This window comes from Nymphaea colorata, chromosome 1, assembly GCF_008831285.2.
Source record: "Nymphaea colorata isolate Beijing-Zhang1983 chromosome 1, ASM883128v2, whole genome shotgun sequence".
Taxonomy (NCBI): Eukaryota; Viridiplantae; Streptophyta; class Magnoliopsida; order Nymphaeales; family Nymphaeaceae; genus Nymphaea; species Nymphaea colorata.
The window spans coordinates 7,338,556-7,353,969 of NC_045138.2; the positions used below are offsets into that span (position 1 = coordinate 7,338,556).

Consider the following 15,414-nt stretch of genomic DNA (forward strand, 5'->3'; position numbering starts at 1 on the left):
AGCAAGTTCATATATTCCTGTTCATTTATTGATTGTTGTGATTGGTGGACTGATTTGAACAACAATGTTTTTTTTATATGCATATGTCTGGTGGCCTATTTTGAACAAGAAGTTCGTATATTCTTGTTCATTTATTGATTGCTGTGATTGGTGGACTGATTTACTGAGTAGCAAGTTCACAGAAATTCTTTTTAAGGACTGCTTTTGGTGCAAGAAAATATATATATATATCTCTATCTGCTGCCTAAGTTTTCTCAAGTTGATTGTTGCATGCTATACTCTTGATTGTATCATAGTGCAACCAGATTAAGATCACATTGTCAAGTCATGCACTATGGCCGCTGAAGGCAAGACAGAGACACAATATGAGCATAAGAACACAGGCAATTTCTTTTTTTATGGCTCTACTGTAAAGTTAGATGCTCTTAAGTTGGAAGACAGATGTTGGGATAAGCTTGGTCGTCCTTCCGCTATACCCCTAGGAAAAGGTGATGCATCTAAGCAGGGCAAGAATTCATTACAGTCTCCTATTGGATCTATCCAAGCAGCTTCATCAGTAGTAAAGGGGTCTTTACCTTCTTTCAATCCTGAGATTGTGACTGTGAGTATCAACAAGTCAGAGTATGAGGAGTTCTTAGCACACAGATCTACTCAACCATTAGCCTCTACAGTTATGATAGACAGTGCTATGTCCGTTGATACTGCTCCACATGATACATGTACTACTTGGATTATTGATTCAGGAGCATCAAGACACTTTTGTAGTAGGCTTTCTATGTTTATCGTGCTACACTCATTACCTCAGACACGTCATGTGAGACTTGCAGATGGTAGATGGTCTCCTATTATGGGTTATGGAGATATTAAGATTTCTCAGTCTATGACAATTCCTAATGTGTTATATGCTCCTAAATTTCCCACTAATCTTTTATCAGTTGGACAATTGATTAATGATTTACATTGTCGTGTTACATTTGACTCTAGTGTATGTTCATTTCAAGACTTGCAAACTGGGAAGACGATTGGTGGAGGCTATGAGAAAGGGGGCATCTACTTCCTGTCTGATTCTGTGGGTATTGCAGTCGTCTCGACTTCTTCATTGTCCTCCTCCTTCCACTGGCATCTCAGACTTGGTCATCCATCTGTCTCCAAGCTCCGTCACCTACTTCCTCATCTATCAATTTCAGAGTCGTTCCAGTGTGAGACCTGTCAACTTGGCAAGCACACCCGTAGCAGTTATTCATGAGTCTTAGTCCGTCCAGTTGTGGACTATTTGATCTTTTTCATGTTGATGTGTGAGGTCCTAGCTGAGTTGCTAGTAGGTCTAGATTTCGTTATTTCCTCGTCATTGTTGATGATTATTTTCGAGTCACTTGGGTTTTTCTTTTGAAAGAAATGTCTGAGGTCATATGTATTCTCAAGAACCTTATGCTTGAAATAAAGACCCAGTTTGGTATTCTTGTTAAAAACGTTCGTACTGATAATGCTCTTTAGTTCAAGACATCTATCTTAACGAAAGGCATCTATCTTAATGAAATTTTACTCTGATAATGACATTTCTCCTCAGTTTACTTGTCTCCATACCTCCCAACAAAATGGACTAGCTGAGCGGAAACATCGCCAACTTTTAAATGTGGCACGCTCCCTAATGCTTCATACTAATCTACCTGCATATTTTTTGGGAGATGCCATCCTCACTGCCTGTTACTTGACCAACCGTTTACCCTCATCTTCCATTGACAACAAGGTTTCCATTAAACTTGTGTACCCACAACGATCTTTGTTTCCAGTAGCTCCCAAAGTATTTGGTTGCACATGCTTCGTTCACATACTTGGACCCACACGTGATAAATTAGGTGCCCAAGCCATTAAGTGTATTTTTATTTGCTACTCCAGAAATCATAAAGGTTACAAAGGCTTTGACCCCTTGACTCAAAAGGAGTATATCAGTGTGGATGTGACATTCTTTGAGTCTCAACCTTATTATAGTTCCTCACCTACCTCTACTGAGATGCCATTGTCATCTTACCCACTATCTATTCCTCCTATTCCTTTGGAGTCATTCCCCTACGAGTCTCCTTCTGGGGATTCTCCCGTTGTAGTGTTCAAGTTTCGTGATCATCCGCTGGTCTACACACGTCAACAAGACCCTTCTCATGATCCTTCCCCAACCGCTTTTCAGGAGGTAAGTACATCTGAAGTGAGTATACCTAGTCCATCTTATCTCTGTCTGGACTTACCTATTGCTCTTCGTAAAGGCAAGCGACAATGTACTCTGCATCCTATATATCATTTTGTTTCTACTGACAGTGTTGGTAAAAGTATGCAACAGTTTATTCAAGCTCTGGCGGCCCATGCAGTTCCTACTTGTCACCAACATGCCTTATTAGATACCCAATGGAGACAAGCTATGCAAGAAGAGATGGATGCATTAGTTTAGCGAGACACTTGGGAACTTGTTGATCCTCCTCCTGGTTGTGACATTGTTGGCTCCAAGTGGGTATTCACAGTGAAATATAATTCTGATGGTTCTATGGAAAGATACAAAGCTCGGTTGGTTGCTAAGGGCTACACGCAGACTTACGGGATTGATTTCTTCGAGACTTTCTCTCCTGTTACTCGGTTGGGGACCATTCGTCTTATCATCTCTGTGGCTGTACACCATAACTGGCACATGTATCAGCTTGATGTCAAAAATGCTTTTTTGTATGGTGATCTCGATGAGACTGTCTATATGCAACAACCACCAGGGTTTGAACGACAGGGGGAGTGTGGAAAAGTGTGCAAACTGAAGAAAGCTATGGACTCAAGCAGAGTCCTTGTGCTTGATTTCACAAGTTCTTTGAGGTAGTCTCAAACTATGGCTTCGCGAGATCCCCTCTTGATCATTCTCTGTTTATCAAGAAGAATTCCAGGGGTATGACCGTTCTAGTGGTTTATGTTGATGATATTTGTTGATAGATTGTGTGTTGCGGGTCCGGATCCATACCCGACCCGCCTTGTAGCCCGTTTTGGGCTCTACTTAAGTCATGTAACCCTAATCCTTAAGTGTTAATGATAATCTTTAGAGAGAGAGAGTCTGGCTGCTAGTGGGCACCAATTCCTCCTCATTCGTGGTTTTTTCTCCCTTGTGTTGAGGGTTTTCCACGTTACATCGTGATCATTGTTTCTCTTCGTCTTCTTCTTTTCGTATTTCTACATGGTATCAGAGCCGTGAAGTTCCGGCGTTTCTGGTTTGTCCTTTGCCCGTGTTGGAGGAGGATTCGCCTGGCGCTGTTCATCGCCCGTGCCCGACGCTCGTGCCCGAGCTTCGCCCGACGCCTCGTCTGTCGCCGTCTCCGCCCAGCGCCGCCCTGATCAGCGCCGCTCAGGATTCCGCCGTCTCCGCCTAGCGACGACCGGCCCAGCGACACCCTGATCAACGCCGTTCCTATTCAGCCGCTTCCGCCCAGCGTCGGCCTGCCCAGCGACGCCTTGTCCAGCGGCGTTCCTCTCTGTCAACCGACGCATCGCCCACCACCGTGCCTTTTTTCCGGCGTCGCGCCGCTCTGCCTGGTTCCGGCGGTTTATTTCCGCCCAGCGCCGCGCCGCTCTGCCAGGTTCCGGCGGTCTGCTTCCGCCGTTGTGCCGCTCTGCCAGGTTCCGGCGGTCTGTTTCCGCCCAGCATCGCGTCGCTCTGCCTCGTTTTTTCTCCGACGCTGCTTCTCTGTTGCTGTCTCTTCCGCCGGTGAGGTTTAGGCGTTCTCCGTTTTGTCCGTTGCCTGCTCTCTGCCTTTTTTGGTGTTGTATTGTGTTGTTGCTCCCTGCTGCCTACTAGGCTTCTCCCGTAGCTAGACTGGTCTGTGATTATGGCAGCCTCTTCCTCGTCAACCGTCAACACCAATCCCACTGAAATAGGGGTTTTTAGAACTGAGAATGTTCCCATGCAGGTCATCACTCTTCGCCTCACCAAGGAGAATTATTTCTCGTGGTCGCCTGCTATGACTATGGGGATTGCTGGCCGTGGTCGCATGGCCTATATTGATGGGAGCAACCCCGAACCAGCAAGAACAAGTGATGTGTGGCATACTTGGTTTCTTGAGGACAATCAAGTGAAAACTTGGATTGTCAATTCCGTTTCCGCCGATATTCAGCCCCTTATCCTTCGGAAGAAGACTGCTAGAGACATGTGGGTGGTCCTCGAGCAAATGTATGGCCAAAAGAAGACCGCAATTCGTACTTACCAAGTAATGAAGACAGTCTATGGCATTCGACAAGGGAACTCGTCTGTTGCAGAGTACTATGGGGCTTTGAAAGCCAAGTGGGAAGAGCTTGACTATCATTCTGATATTCCTTGGCATTGTCCCCATGATCAGGCGCTCTATGTTGCTCATGAATGGGAAAACAGGGTGTTCCTATTTTTAACAGGTTTAAATGATGAGTTTGAAGGTGTTCGAAGCCAGATTCTGAATTCAGGGGAGGTGTCCAGTATTGAAGATGTGTACTCCTGTATTGAAGCGGAAGAACAGAGGAGGCTTGTTACAAAAGACGGGAAGAAGGAACTTGTGCCCTATAACGAGAGATCCGCTCTCGTGAGTCGTGGTCCTGGCGGCCCGTCTAGATCCCTTCGCCGGTGCACTCACTGCAAGAAGACAGGTCACACCGTGGATTATTGTTGGGATCTTCATCCAGAAAAGAAGGGAAACAAAGGGAGATCTTCGATTGGGAGAACGCCTGTGTCTGAGGTGCAAGCATCCAGTGGAGAAAAAGTCTCCATTTCTGCTGACCAGCTTCGTGAACTAAGGGCTTATTTGGGCAGGATCGATGTCAACAAGATTGAAACCTCAGAGGGAACTACAGCTAATCATGCTCTCGCGGTTATTGGTAATCAAGGTAACTCTTCTGTGGGGGAATGGATTGTCGATAGTGGTGCTACTCATCACATGACAGGTAATCCAAAATTGTTTCATGAGTATAAGTTGTCCTCGGGAAAGGAACGTGTTTCTCTTGCAGATGGTTCCTCTACCTGTGTGGCAGGCGAAGGCACTCTGTCCTTGTTGGACAAATTTCATGTGCAGGGCGCTTTACATGTTCCCCAGTTTCCTTTAAATCTCTTATCAGTCAGTAGACTTACTAAAGAATTGAATTGTGAACTTATATTCTCTGCCGATCGTTGTGTTTTGCAGGACTTGGTGACAGGGAAGAGGATTGGGATTGGTTTAGCTTCTGATGGATTATATCGTCTTCCCATACGTGTGGCTACTGCTCTGTTGACAGCGATCCGCAAGACTAAGAGAAGAGAAGATTGTCTTCAGTCTTTTATGTATTGGCATGAACGTTTTGGGCATTTACCTTTTGGGATTTTGAAACATTTGTTTCCAGACTTGTGTTCCTCCTTTGATTTGTCTTCCATTTCTTGTGATGTTTGTCAGTTTGCCAAACATGTGAGGGCTTCGTACCCTCTTTCTTCTAGTTGTGCTAATGAAGCTTTTTCCCTTATTCACTCTGATGTATGGGGACCTTCGGGCATTCATACCCGTCAAGGTTTCCAGTATTTTATCACTTTCATTAATGATTTCTCTCGTGCTACATTTATATACTTGTTAAAAGACCGCAGCGAGGTTCCTCGCATCATAGAGACATTTCTTCTTCTTGTGCATACCCAGTATGGTGCGATTGTTAAAACTTTCAGGTCCGATAATGCCCGTGAGTACATGTGTCAGCCTGTTGAGGAGTTTCTTAGACAACGGGGGATTGTTCACGAGACATCCTATAGTTACACCCCCCCCAAAATGGGGTAGCTGAAAGGAAAAATCGTCAACTTCTTAATGTCACCAGGGCTCTTTTGTTTCAGAGAAATCTTCCTAAACACTATTGGGGTGATGCAGTTCTTACTAGTGCCTATCTTATTAACCGCATGCCCAGTCGTGTTTTGAATGGTAGGACTCCCCACTCGTTGCTTCCTGGTAGTCGTCCACCATTTCCTCTTCCTCGTGTTTTTTGTTGTGTATGTTTTATCCATGATCACAGTCCAAATGTCAAGAAACTTGATCCTAGGTCTATCAAAGGTGTCTTTGTTGGATACTCCCCTACGCAAAAAGGATACAAATGTATTGATCCTATTACTGGTCGAGCTTATGTTACGAGGGATGTTACCTTCTTGGAACATGCCTCTTACTTTGGTGCGAATCCTCTTCAGGGGGAGCAGTCTGTGGGCAGGGAAGAGTATTCTCAGAGACAGGAACTTCAGTTTATAGATTTTTTGGACTACAAGAAAGCAGAATCACTTAATACTGTTGATGTGCCTGAGAAGGAGGAAAGGGGTGACAATAGCATTGAGAAGGAAGGCCCTCAGTTGTTTGGACAGTTCTACTCTAGACGAGGTACTCGGACAGAGGTGATGACTTGTGATGCTAGATCTACTTCCAATCCCAATGCCACTCCTTCCCTGGATGAACCAAGTTCTACCAAGGAGACCGTGGAGACTCATGATGAGGTTGAAAAGAAGAATGACGATCTTCCCATTGCCCTGAGAAAGGGTGTCAGGTCATGTACTCAACACCCCATTGGTAATTTTGTTTCTTATTCCAGACTTGGGAAAGATTACAAGTGCTTTGTCTCTACTCTCTCTTTGGCTGTGATTCCCAGGACTGTCGTTGAAGCTCAAAGTGACTCCAAGTGGGCTGATGCAATGAAAGAAGAAATAGAGTCCCTAAGAAGAAACTTGACATGGGAAGTGGTGAAGATTCCTGAAGCCGCTCACCTAATTGGATCCAAATGGGTGTATACCATCAAGTACAAACCAGATGGGAGTGTTGAAAGATATAAAGCTCGACTTGTGGCCAAGGGGTTTAGCCAGAAATATGGAATTGATTACTTGGAAACCTTTGCTCCTGTTGCGAAAATGAAGACTGTGAGGGTGGTTATATCCCTAGCTGTGATGAAGGAGTGGAAGATGTATCAACTGGATGTTAAGAATGCATTCCTCAATGGGGACCTCGAAGAAGAAGTATATATGCATATGCCTCCAGGATATGAAGAACCAGAAAAGTGTTGTAAGCTGAAAAAGGCCTTGTATGGCCTTAAGCAATCGCCAGAGCGTGGTTTGAACGACTGAGAAGAGTGATGATACGTCATGGATACAAACAAGGAAATGGAGATCACACTCTGTTTGTGAAGAGGAAGGAGAGCAGGGTTACTCTCCTGCTCGTCTACGTAGATGACATGATTGTTACTGGAGATGATGAGGAGGAGATTATCAAGCTAAAAGGGTTACTGGCTACAGAATTCGACCTCAAAGATCTTGGCAAGCTAAGGTATTTTCTTGGTATGGAGGTTGCTAGGTCTAGTACTGGTCTTGTACTAAACCAAAGGAAATATACATTAGATCTGCTGGAAGAAACTGGTAAATTGGGATGTAGACCTACTCCTACCCCTTTTGACACTGGGCACAAGTTGAGTCTTAGAGATGGAGAGCCTCTCTGTGAAGAAGACAAGGGAAGATATCAACGTTTGGTTGGGAAGCTAATTTATCTTACCCTCACGAGACCTGATATCACCTTTGCGGTGAATGTTTTGAGCCAATTCATGCATGCGCCAACCGATGCACATCTGAAGGTTGTGGACAGAGTGCTATGCTACCTGAAGAAAAATCCTGGTAAGGGACTCCTGTATGTGAAACAAGAGACTGTGGAAATCGAGGGCTATTCTGATGCGGATTGGGCAGGTTGTGGTAATACCAGACGATCCACTACAGGGTACTATGTCTACTTGGGAGGAAACCTTGTTGTATAGAGGAGCAAGAGACAGGATGTTTGCTCTAGATCCAGTGCAGAGGCAGAATATAGGGCAGTTGCTATGGGAGTGTCAGAGTTATTAACATTGGAATAGAGATTGAAAGACCTATGAAGATGTACTGTGATAACAAGTCTGCAATCAACTTAGCCAACAACCCTGTTCTTCACGACAGAACAAAACATGTTGAAATTGATCGTCACTTCATTCGGGAAAGGATTGATGCGAAAGAGTTGATCTTACCTTACATGAAGTCTGAAGACCAAACTGATGTTCTGACGAAAGCTCTTCCTTCAGCTTCATTTGAGAGGAATGTATCCAAGTTGGGCATGTTTGATATGTATGCCCAACTTGAGGGGGAGTGTTGATAGATTGTGTGTTGCGGGTCTGGATCCATACCCGACCCGCCTTGTAGCCCGTTTTGGGCTCTACTTAAGTCATGTAACCCTAATCCTTAAGTGTTAATGATAATCTTTAGAGAGAGAGAGTCTGGCTGCTAGTGGGCACCAACTCCTCCTCATTCGTGGTTTTTTCTCCCTCGTGTTGAGGGTTTTCCACGTTACATCGTGATCATTGTTTCTCTTCGTCTTCTTCTTTTCGTATTTCTACAATATTATCGTGACTCCGATCAAGAAATTTCTAATACAAATTTGTTCCTTCAAAAACACTTTGTGACGAAAGATCTTGGTCAACTACGATATTTCTTGGGAATAGAGGTGACTCGCAACAGGGAAGGTGTAGTTCTCTCTCAACGAAAGTATGTTCTGGATTTATTGCAAGACACCGGGATGCTAGGAGCTAAACCGGCCAATCTACCTATGAATCCACGCATACATCTTTATGATGACCAATCAGAATTAGTCGATTCTCGATCATACAGGTCTCTTATTGGAAAGCTCCTCTATGTTACTGTGACCAGACCAGACATTAGTTTTGCAGTGGGGAAACTAAGTCAATTTATAGAAAAACCCAGGAAAGTTCATTGGGATGCTGCTTTAATGGTGGTCAAACATCTGAAATCATCTCCTGGCAAATGACTTTTGTTCACAAAAGGCAAGACCCTGGAAGTGGAAGCTTATAGTGATGTTGACTATGCTGGCTCAATAGAAGACAGGAAATCTACCACAGGATTCTGTGTATTTGTGGGAGGCAACCTTATATCCTGTAGAAGCAAAAAGCAAGGTGTGGTGTCAAGATCTAGTGCAAAATCTGAATACAGAGCTATGGCTCAAACTGCTGTTGAAATGACTTGGGCTAAATCCATACTATCTAGCCTAAGTGTGTCGATTCCGCTTCCCATGAAGATGTAATGTGACAATCGAGTAGCCACATACATTGCGAATAATTCAGTTTTCCATGAGAGAACTAAGCATATTGAAGTAGACTGTCAAGGAGGAACCATAACCACCATTCATGTATCATCAAAAGATCAAGCTGCAGATGTCTTCATTAAGGCTCTTCCTATTGGTGACTATTCTAGATGTTGTGACAAGCTCATCATGATTAATATGTATGCTCCAGCTTGAGGGGGAGTGTTGAATTAGAAGAGTTTATGTTTCTAGGTGGTTCTTTGCAATGTTTAATAGTTAGGAGGTCTCTATAAACATTCCTCTATTTTTTGTTGCTGTCTTTGTAAATCTCTCTTCAACCATAATCTCTTTATTATGGAGATTAGGGTTAGTGAATGAAGTTACGTTTTTTCTCTCTAAGGCTGGCTGCTGTAACAAATGCATATATGTAAATAGCAAGGTTAGGGCTTTGATTAAACAAAGCCCTTTTCACTTCAATTTTCCTTTTAAAACAAGGACAAGTATGTCTTTGTGTGGGTTGACCGCACCCAAGTTACTATTGACTCGAGTTAGGTGTGTGTCAAAAACAAGACAAATTTGATCAGTTGCTGTTGAATGACTGCAACCGATGCACATTGACTGTGTCAGGTGTCGTGTTGAAGCCACACCCGCACTTGCACTTGCGTTGACGTAAGTGCGAATGATGTTTTGAAGCATATGTGTGACATAGCTGTTCACCAAGAAATAGAGGAAAACGAGAAGACAACTAATTGTTGAAGTCAATAACAACAAAATAGAGAGCATTCAAAAAGCATGAAGTATATTAGTCTCTAGACTCTCTACATTATGTTGCATGGATAGTAGAGTGTGTGTTGTTCCAATGTGGTTCACTCATGAGGTCAAACCAGTAACTCCACATAGCTTTGACTATATATATATATAGGAAAATAAGTAGCTACTAGACTTGATGGTAATCATCTAGGTTATCGATTTAAAGAGATCCGATGATATAGAAAACATGGAGGAATTAAGATAGGGGCTAATCGCCGATATACTATCTAAAACATGGAGGAATTAAGATAAGTCGGCTGCCGGATGACAAAATATTTAAAAACCATCATTAAAATACCATGCAATAGTTTATGGTATAGCGACAGTTTATGGTGCTTTTTAGTGATGATTTTTATTGCATTTGTCTAGGACTTCTAATTATTTAGTCATTCGGGCTGTCAGCAGATTTCAATTTTCCATTATGTAAGATAATATATTTCCATATATGAACAGCAATCTTAATATATTTCCTGCAATGATGTTACTGGCTTTATTCTTGTGTGTATAATATTGTGAAAACTTTATAGGATGCACATACCCGTACTTATACTACAAATATAATTGAATGTCTTTTTTATAGTTTGTGTAATGTGTATACATACATTATCTGCATGAATGACTTAATGAAACTGTTAAACCATTTTGTGACGTTGCAAAAACGTTGATGACTTGGTGTAGTCTTGTCAACTACCTCTTTTTCATTTTTTTATCAGGTTGATGACCAAGTCTGCTGGGATGAATAATAAATAGAGAATATTGTAGTCTGAATATCAGTATTATATATTCTCTGGGTACATATGCATGTTATTGCAAGCAGGAATGAGATAGGAAGACGGGGTAGCAAGAAGAAGAAGGGAGAGGAGGAAGACAGGCTGTTGAAGTAGAACAAGAATAAAAAGAGTAGGGTAGCCAAGAGAAGAGGAAGCCAAAGAAGAAGAAGAAAAAAGGAGGGAGGAGAAGAAGATGGCTAGCTGGACAAACTTTGAAACAAAAGGAAAAGGGATATAAAAGGTAGGAAGAAAAAGAAGAGTAGGAGCCAGGGGAAGAAAAAGAGGTGATTGGCAGGATAAGGAAAAAAGAGCTATAGCAGAGGCATTGACTTCTGTTCCTACACACACAAACACAGAGAGAGAGAGAGAGAGATCTGTTAGGCACCGGGTATAACATGGATAGGATCTATGGGGCTGATCCAGTAGTGCTTATAAATAAGGTCGAAGGAACCTTAGTTGAGAAAACGAAGAATATTGAGCATATCGGGGATTAGGGTAAGGTGTGCGTGTGTTATCAGGTTCCCCTTGTAAGGGGTGTTCGTGTTAGCAATGGCTAACAAGATCACTTTCCACTAATTCAACATTGTGTACTTGTCACAAACTTGCCACTGTAGATTGTCCATGTTTGTATTATTCATGAGAGGGAGAGAGAGAGAGGCATTGAGAGAGAGTGGTGTATTTACCTTGGCAGCATGTGTACTAGGTTGTTGCCCTTTGAGTTGATGGTTGAGGTACTAAAAGAATGACTTTTATTGTCTGAAGCATGGACATTGAGGCACTGGTTTCAGAGTTCATCCAGATGTTCGCATCTTTCACATATAGAGAAATAGGAATCTAGAATTATGATATTCACATTTCTCACATATAGAGACATAGGAATCTAGAATTATATGTGTTTCTCTAGTGAGGATAGTATTGAAATAAATTGCTGTCTATTTTCACGGTCCCCTAGCCACAATTTCATGTAGGACATAATAGCAAAGATCACTTAAGGAGGTCCATATCTTTCTCACTCTTGCACTTGATTCCTTTTATTTGAAGCCAGTAGAAGTTATATTAACGTTAAACTAGCCTGGAAGTACAAGGATATCAGGATTAGTAGATATTAAACTCGTGAGCTTTCGGTAAAGGAGAAAACTGCTGGAAGCTGAAGACAAATTGAACTGGTCTAAAATGATGGACATGTACTAAGAAGCTATAGAAGCTTAATTGATGTTTAAAGTTAAACTATGTTAGGGTACATGACCTCCATTACTGCTGGAACTTGTTGATGGGAAATGCGAACATCTCCATCACGTGAATAGCTGGGTCAACTTCTGACCTTCAAATTGAAGGCAGTTGGTCGTCCAACACATACAGGCCGAAGTTGGATTAGTCAGTTATCCAAATGTTGGCAAAATCATCGTAATCAATCAACTATATTCAAGAGTTAGTCCAAGAGATATAAAACAGTGTCACTATCTGGTCCTTTTCTTTTGTTTACATTGGTTTCTTCATTGTAGTTATTCTTCAAGTTACTTTAATTCCTATTTTATTTAAAGTTATAATATCCAACAGGTTCGAGCTGGAGTGGTTGGTTATCCAAATGTAGGCAAATCCTCTTTAATTAATCGTCTCCTAAAGCGACGAATGTGCCCAGCAGCCCCCAGGCCTGGTGTCACAAGAGAACTAAGGTAAGTTTTCTACTAGTTAAGCTCATTTGGATGGGATGTCTTTGAGAGTGTTTTTCTTGTGACTTAGAAAGAGATACTCCAACTTGGATAAGTAAGCTGAGTATAGTTGTCTTTCTGCTTTGCAGTTCATTATTATCTGTTGTAGTTGCTCTGCATGAGCAGAGTATTGGATACAAATTGGTCGGCTAATTTTGTCAGGCTATGCATGAAGCAAGCATGGATTTAGTCTTTGCAGTTTCCAATTTGATAACCGCTTACGTCTCCTAGTTGGCTTCCTAATCCAGTAAAATGTGATATTCTTCAGTGTCTATTGATTGACAAAAGTAAAATTGGTCAGAGTAAACCTGTACGAAATTAAATCAACATATGGCTTTTGTTAAGCATTTTATATGATTTTGATGCCTACCACCCTGATCCCAACATTTAAGTTGGATTTCGTCTAAGAAAAAATGTCTAGGCTATTGACCTCACAGGTGAGCCTATGGATAGGTCATATAGGAAAAGCTAACCTAGGCAACCAGCCAAGCGTGGGGGCCAAAGCAAGCCTAGGCAAGTGTTTAAGAACATGGATTGTGACTATGGTACAAATGTGTAATGGTGCTTACTTTGTTCCTCTTTTAAAAGGTGGGTTCGCTTTGGCAAGGATCTAGAGTTGCTTGATTCGCCTGGCATATTACCTATGCGTATTAGTGACCAGACAGCTGCTATCAAGTTGGCTATATGTGATGACATTGGGGAACGTTCTTATGATGTGTCTGATGTGGCTGCAATTCTTGTTCAGTTGTTAAAAAGGCACCCAGAAATAGGTATATAATTTGCTTTTCCATTTTTTCAAGAAAATGAATCTTTTTTCACCTATGTTGCATCGGCTGATTTTGATAAATTTTACTGGTGCAAGAGTGAGGGATATGTATATCCATCTTTAGAGATTTATTTTTAGATGCTCAAAGAATTGAATTTACTTGTCTTGCTACTCTTCAGTTGGTAGTTTCTAAAACTTTTTCTATCTCATTATCTGATGTAGTTGCTTCATAGGAGCAGACACAATTTGGCCCGTTAATTTGTCGGTGTATGCATAAGCAAGCATGGATTTAGCGTTTGAGTACCTTCTCCAATTCCTAGTTTGACATAACTTGGTTTTCCAAATGGATTTCCTAGATTGCTGTTGTCTTTTTGGATTAATAGAGGATACATGATTTAGATCAAATTTCTAGGTATACATGTCAAAATCAGAAAGAATCTGCATTTAGGAATTGAAGTTTCTGAGTCTCCAAATGCATTACTGATGAATGTGTTTGTGTGTGTGTTACAGGGGGGAGGAGAGAGAGGCAGAGAGAGAGAGAGAGAAGATTTTACGAATGAACTCTTGGATTTAGTGATACCATCCTTCACATTGATTTTGCAAGCTAAGATAATTTGTCTTGAAAAATAATCTAGTGTAACTCCTCTATCAAAAATGTTTCACAGTAGTGATTGACCACATCAATCTAGCTTACGTTCTGTTTCTTAATGAAATCTCCAAGTATGCATTTTCTTCTATATTGCATATTTTTCATAGATCAGTGGAAGCTCTTAAAACATAAAGCACATTAATTATAACTGGGCAAAGCACTAATTTTATGGAAGATTCTACTCCGGAACAATTCTGAACTTATTAGTGGCAATGGGATGCAATTTATTAGTTCTTTGCTTTATGAGACATGTCAATTTCTTTGTCTTCCTAAGCCTGGATAACCTAAAGACTTCAGTTGTGATCTTGGAAATATGCATGCTTGGTCGTTGTTATTCTTGTTGAAAATTGAGTTTCTCCTGCAGGTTCAAAGGCCCTGTATAATCGCTACAGGATTGATGCAGATGCTTTCTCCAGCAGGACGTATGTCTTCTGCTAAACCTTCTTACACTGACCACTTTTTCTTTTCTTCAAAATTTTCAAGTCATTCTACTTCTCATGCACAGGTTTGTAGAGAAGCTTTCACTTCAATTGTTCAATGGAGATGTAAACCAATCAGCATTTCGAATATTGACAGACTATCGCAAGGGGAAGTTCGGTTGGTTTGCACTTGAGAGACCTCCCATATAGGCATGCTTGATGAGCTTGCTCGCTTCATCTTTTCACTATCCTGCTATTCATGAGGCACGTTGTATAGCTATTTCCTTTTTATGGTTCCCTTTTATAATTTGCGTAGAAATTATTCTAGATTCAGGTTTGTATTCAAGAAGGGAACTTTTACGTTGTATACTTGGAACCTTTTATCCTGCAAGAACATTAAAAAGGTTGTGTTAGTCGATATAAACTACACGGTAAGGATCATAAATGGCAAAAGGCTGCATATAAATAAATAAATGAATCTCATTGTTTGTTAGCTAAACGCTTTCTTCAAGAGTGTGTTTCCTTGCTTTTAAACTTCAGTAAGATGGGTTTGTGATGTGTTTTCTCAATGCAAAGTCCAGAGTGTGCGTGTGAATCGTGAGCTGAGCGCCCTTGCCGGTATATGCACTGATGAGAGCACAAATGGCTGTTTGAACCAGAACGTATGAATTGATGTTGATATGATTTTTCTTTGTAACATTGGTAGGGAAAAACTCACCCTTGAACCGTCATGAGAGCAGCAATAAACCCTTTGGAGGTTCTCAACAAAGGCACCACGATTTGGCTTGCGCAAAGCAGTGGTATACTCGACCTCAGGAGTTAGAATGGTGTCCATGAGACTCTTATCTGGACCAATCATCCATAATATGAAGTTGATCGCCATAAAACATTGCGATCCTTCGGTGGAAGGTAAAAGGCCTTCTCCTGCGTATCTCATTGTTGGACAGAGTGGTGCCCAGCAAAGGCCTTGAAGGTGCCGTCCTAATCCGAGTTTTATGCTGCTAGAAGTGTAACTACGGTCCTGGTCTTACCACTCGATGTCTCCTCTGCCAAAAAATTGGTAGGGAAAGAAAACTCTGAAGTGCCCACAATTTCATACTAGAAACTGAAGCTGGGGCTAAGGTCCTGCACCTACAACCCTGTATGTTTTGTTACCGTTGTCTTTACTACAGTTTTCGCGGCAGAAACCTTCCAGGCAACGAATAAAG

At 41.7% G+C, this 15,414-nt stretch overlaps 1 protein-coding gene across 1 annotated transcript in view; it reads left to right on the forward strand.

Moving 5' to 3' along the window:
- The window catches only part of LOC116245915 (DAR GTPase 3, chloroplastic), a 28,838-nt gene extending 14,133 nt beyond the window's left edge, over positions 1 to 14,705 (forward strand). The window contains exons 6-9 of the mRNA XM_031617529.2: positions 12,221 to 12,336; positions 12,961 to 13,142; positions 14,152 to 14,209; positions 14,293 to 14,705. Of these exons, the coding sequence (XP_031473389.2) occupies positions 12,221 to 12,336; positions 12,961 to 13,142; positions 14,152 to 14,209; positions 14,293 to 14,416 (480 nt within the window). The 3' untranslated portion in view covers positions 14,417 to 14,705. The remainder of the gene's footprint in view (positions 1 to 12,220; positions 12,337 to 12,960; positions 13,143 to 14,151; positions 14,210 to 14,292) is intronic.
- The last annotated feature ends 709 nt before the right edge of the window (positions 14,706 to 15,414 follow it).